The following is a 4,591-nucleotide window of genomic DNA, read 5'->3' as shown; positions in this document are numbered from 1 at the left end:
AAATTGTTTGTAAAATAATAAAATCCATTTAATTTTCTATAAATTATGTACACAGTTTCAATGACTCTTTGTTTTGCTGATGTATCTATCAGGGATCCTTCTTTGCAGGAAGCAACATGTATCTACATTTAAAGCATTTATACATCTACATTTGATGGAATATATAAGACACTTTTTTGTTTTAAAAAATAACCAATCAGCAACCTTCCACTATATATTTTTATGAAAACATTTTGTTTTGTGGTGATTTTATAGAGAGGGAGTACCCAGAGAGAAAAAGAAAGAAGTGTTGTACTAGTATATGAGGAAAGTGTTCATAAGGTTGGGAAGTTGGACCCATTGTGAATTGGACACTTGTAATAAGATGAGATTAAAGAAATCCTAGTTTTATGCTCCCCAAATGGCTTCGAATCCAGGGTGATATTTATTGTAGGAGAGATGGCCACCGAATCCTTCCATATTGATTCCCTCAATTAACTACTTCCTCAATCTTTTCTCAACTGACAAGCAACCACATTAATTTGTAGTCAGAAAAAAATCTGAAAGAAGAAGTGTTTCAGAAAGAAAAGAAGAATTAGTTAGATAATTGTGTTTACATGTGAGAAAGAGTTTGGTGGTGGGGTCAGATTAGCTTACAAATTTCAATCAATTCTTGGCCTAGAACTAGAAAGGGACCCCTATATTTTTACTGATCTATGAGTCTATTGACTACCAATTCACACATATGAATGGGTTGAAGGAAAAGAAATAAGGTTTGAGAATTTGAAATATGCATGAGTGTGAATATGGTTTCTACTGAGGTAGTACAATACAATAATTAAAAAGGACAGTATAGCCTAAATCGAAAGGTACATGATCTTCTCGGTTTTACTACTAATTAATTCCTGCAAAAACTCACATGCACATATGACATATCCCTATCAGCAGCATGAGGATTCAGGTAGGTGGGTAAGAGTAAGTGTTTTGAAATAATAATAAGAATAATAATGATAATAGAAACAAGAATCCTCTGTTCTGCGGTTTCTAATTATGTGAAGTGTTTTTAACCCATAGTGGTTGTTGACATGGGTGCAACCAGCTGTAAATCGTTCCCTTTCCAACATAGTTGCTTGTGGAATTGCAAAGAAAGATATGGAAAGGGAGCATTCTGATAGCATTTCAGATGATGGTCAGCCATCCATCCATCCATCTGTGGCAGTACCAAAGTTGAAAATAAAAATTTCCACATTAGTGTAAAGGGAAAAAAGAATCCTTTGAAAAGGCGTGTAGTGTAGCGTAAACACTGAACACCCACTGCCTCGCTCTCTAAGTCCAGCTCCCAACCCAATGGATTAGGCCCCATCTCTGATTTCTGATTTCTTCACAACCCAAAATTCCAAAACCCTTTTTGTTTCTTTCTCTATCTTTCTTTCTCTCTCTCTCTCTCTCCTCTGTACTTAAATCCCTTTCCTTGGCCCACACACCCTCTTCACATCACATTTCAAACCTTATATTACATTTCAAACCACCCTTTTTTCTTTTCTCTTCTCTTCACTTCTCCCCCTTTCACTCTCTATATATACACCCAACACCACTCTCATAAAATTACAACCTTTCCCTCATCTGTTACAAGAGGAAAAAACATGAGAGAATATTGGACCTCCCTCGCGTCACTTCTCGGTGTATTTGCGTTCTGTCAAACCATCCTCCAAGCAGTGTTCCCCCCGGAACTCCGTTTCGCTTCCGTCAAGCTCTTCAATCGGATCTTCCACTGCTTCTCCTCCTACTGCTACTACGATATAACGGAGATCGACGGCGTCAACACCAACGAGCTCTACAACGCCGTGCAACTGTACCTCAGCTCCTCCGTCTCCATCACTGGGAACCGGCTCAGCCTGACACGCGCCGTGAACTCGAGCGGGTTCACCTTTGGGCTCGCGAACAATGACAGCATCGTGGACACCTTCAACGGCGTGAACGTCCTCTGGGAGCACGTGGTGACGCAGAGGCAGGCCCAGACCTTCTCCTGGCGCCCACTCCCCGACGAGAAGCGTGGCTTCACGCTCCGGATCAAGAAGAAAGACAAGTCCTTGGTCCTCAATTCCTACCTCGATTACATTATGGAGAAAGCCAGCGATATCAGAAGGAAGAACCAGGATCGCCTTTTGTACACCAATTCCAGGGGTGGCTCCTTGGACTCCCGGGGCCACCCTTGGGAATCTGTGCCCTTCAAGCACCCCAGCACCTTTGACACATTGGCCATGGACCCTCAGAAGAAGAAAGAGATCATGGAGGATCTTCAGGACTTCGCCAATGGACAATCTTTCTACCATAAAACTGGAAGGGCCTGGAAGAGGGGTTACCTTCTCTATGGCCCTCCCGGGACTGGTAAATCTAGCATGATTGCTGCTATGGCCAATTATCTTGGCTATGATATCTATGATTTGGAGTTGACTGAGGTGCATAACAACTCTGAACTCCGGAAGCTTCTCATGAAAACCAGCTCCAAGTCTATCATAGTGATTGAAGACATTGATTGCTCTATCAACCTCACCAACAGAAACAACATCGGTAACACTTCGGTTTCTGCCTCGAGGAGTTACTATGATTCGGAGTTACGAGGTGGTGGGGGTGGCGGTGGCGGTGAGGAAGGTGGAAACACAATTACTCTGTCTGGGTTGTTGAATTTCACTGATGGGTTGTGGTCTTGTTGCGGGAGTGAGAGAATTTTCGTGTTTACTACCAACCACATTGAGAAGCTGGACCCTGCTCTGTTACGGAGTGGGAGAATGGATATGCATATTTTCATGAGTTACTGTTCGTTCCCGGCGTTGAAGATTCTGCTGAAAAACTACCTGGGGTGTGAGGAGTGTGAGTTGGAGGAGTCGATTTTGAAGCAGTTGGAGGAGGTTGTGAAGGTGGCGCGTATGACTCCAGCGGATATCAGCGAGGTGTTGATCAAGAACAGGCGGAAGAAGGAGAACGCGGTGGAGGAATTGTTGGAAACGTTGAAGGTGAGAGCGGATATGAACGAGAAAAGTGGGGTTGTGATGAGAGGGGAAAATGGGGTTGAAGAGGAAGAAGAGGAAGAGCAAGAGAAAAGGGCTTTGGACAGTGAGAGTCCTAAGGAGGAGTCAGAAATTGAGGATAATTGCAAGGAGGAAGAGGAAGAAGTGAAGGTGAAGTGATTATAATAATGTTGTTGAAGACTTGTGTGTTTGTTCCCTTAAAAGAAGAAGATTAAGATGAAGAGAATGGAATGAATGAATGAATAGAGATATCCAAGTGTAGTAGGAGTGGTAGTGGTCACATGATGAAGGGATTTTTGAAGGGAAGGGGGGGAGAAGCTTAACTAGGGCCTCTAATTTGAAAGATGTCACATATTTGTGTCTGGTTTAGTTTTGAATAATGGAGTCCTTTTACTCTTTAGATATATAGGGAAAGTTGATCTGCATCGTGATATAGTTTAAAGATTTGTTCCGTTCTAATATTTGTTTTGGGTGTGGGTAGGACTTTACACCCTGACATGGTTGGGGAGCCAGCTGGGATGTTGGTGAACACCTGGGTGCACATGGCATGGGAAAGGTTGGTAATCTCATGATGGGACTTGTAGGGAATAATGCCTTTCTTTTTAATCAAAATGCTCCAATTTTCCGCTAAATTTATCAACATGCTTCGTTTTTCTTCTTCTCTAAATTATGAGGAAGTCGGATAGAATCACATCACGACTTTAGTATAAGCACTCACCAGGAGAAATCATGTTTTACTCATGAATTTGAATGATCATTTCTTATAGTGTATCATAATTTGAATGATCTTATATTTAAAGTGAAGTCAGTATGGTTGATACTAACCTAGTTGTTTTTATATTCATTGACTTCTCTGTGTGATTATATTATTTAATTTTAATGTATAGTGTATTCTATCATTAAAAAAAATGTATGATTTCTCAGGGCTAATTTTTATATAAAAGTATTATTTGTAAAATTCAAAATTAATACTGTGCAGTTGGAAAATAAATATGAGTAATAGATAATTTTTTATAACTTATAACAATATATATTAAAATGTAGATATTAATAACTAAATGTGGGAAATTTGAAGCGTAATAAAGAAAGGGAAATTTAATAATGTATATTGTGATTAAATTATAATATGAATATTGTTATATTACATCAAATAATTAATCTATTAATGAAAGTGGTACAAGTGATCTTCTTGTTTGTATTCTACAATGGTGGGTGTTGTAGAGAAAAAGGTGGAGATGTAGATGGATCAACATTATTGTTTTTGTCGTTATTGTTGTCATTTTCATTATCCAATCCTTATGAATCGATAATAGTGCATGAATGATGTGGAATTGTATGAAAATAGAATTTTGAATGTCAAAGTTTCAAACATATTTGATGGACTAGAAAAAAATGTGGTTGATTAGAAAAAAAATATTGTATGTAAAATGAAAAAACAATTGGTGATGATGATCCATGTGTGTGAATATGATTTTTGAAGATTGGCCAAATGTTTAGTCATGAAACTCTTTACCATAAGAAGAAAACCCAACATGAACAATGTCAAATTTTAGATAAATAAAAATATATCATGAAAAGTAAAA

The 4,591-nt window shown here is 38.9% G+C and overlaps 1 protein-coding gene across 1 annotated transcript; it reads left to right on the top strand.

Annotated features, from left to right (window-relative positions):
* Positions 1-206: 206 nt before the first annotated feature.
* LOC137807338 (AAA-ATPase At5g57480-like) lies at positions 207-3,640 on the top strand. Its single transcript, XM_068607942.1, has one exon. It carries the CDS (start codon positions 1,623-1,625, stop codon positions 3,165-3,167), a length of 1,545 nt encoding a protein of 514 aa, XP_068464043.1. The 5' UTR covers positions 207-1,622; the 3' UTR covers positions 3,168-3,640.
* Positions 3,641-4,591: the final 951 nt, after the last annotated feature.

Source organism: Phaseolus vulgaris, chromosome 3 (assembly GCF_000499845.2).
Source record: "Phaseolus vulgaris cultivar G19833 chromosome 3, P. vulgaris v2.0, whole genome shotgun sequence".
In the NCBI taxonomy this organism is placed as follows: Eukaryota; Viridiplantae; Streptophyta; class Magnoliopsida; order Fabales; family Fabaceae; genus Phaseolus; species Phaseolus vulgaris.
This window is presented reverse-complemented; position numbering and strand designations above follow the sequence as displayed.

Bases quoted from the DNA above. Each gene is read 5' to 3' on its own strand.
- LOC137807338 (XM_068607942.1), top strand. From the start codon at position 1,623: ATGAGAGAATATTGGACCTCCCTCGCGTCACTTCTCGGTGTATTTGCG.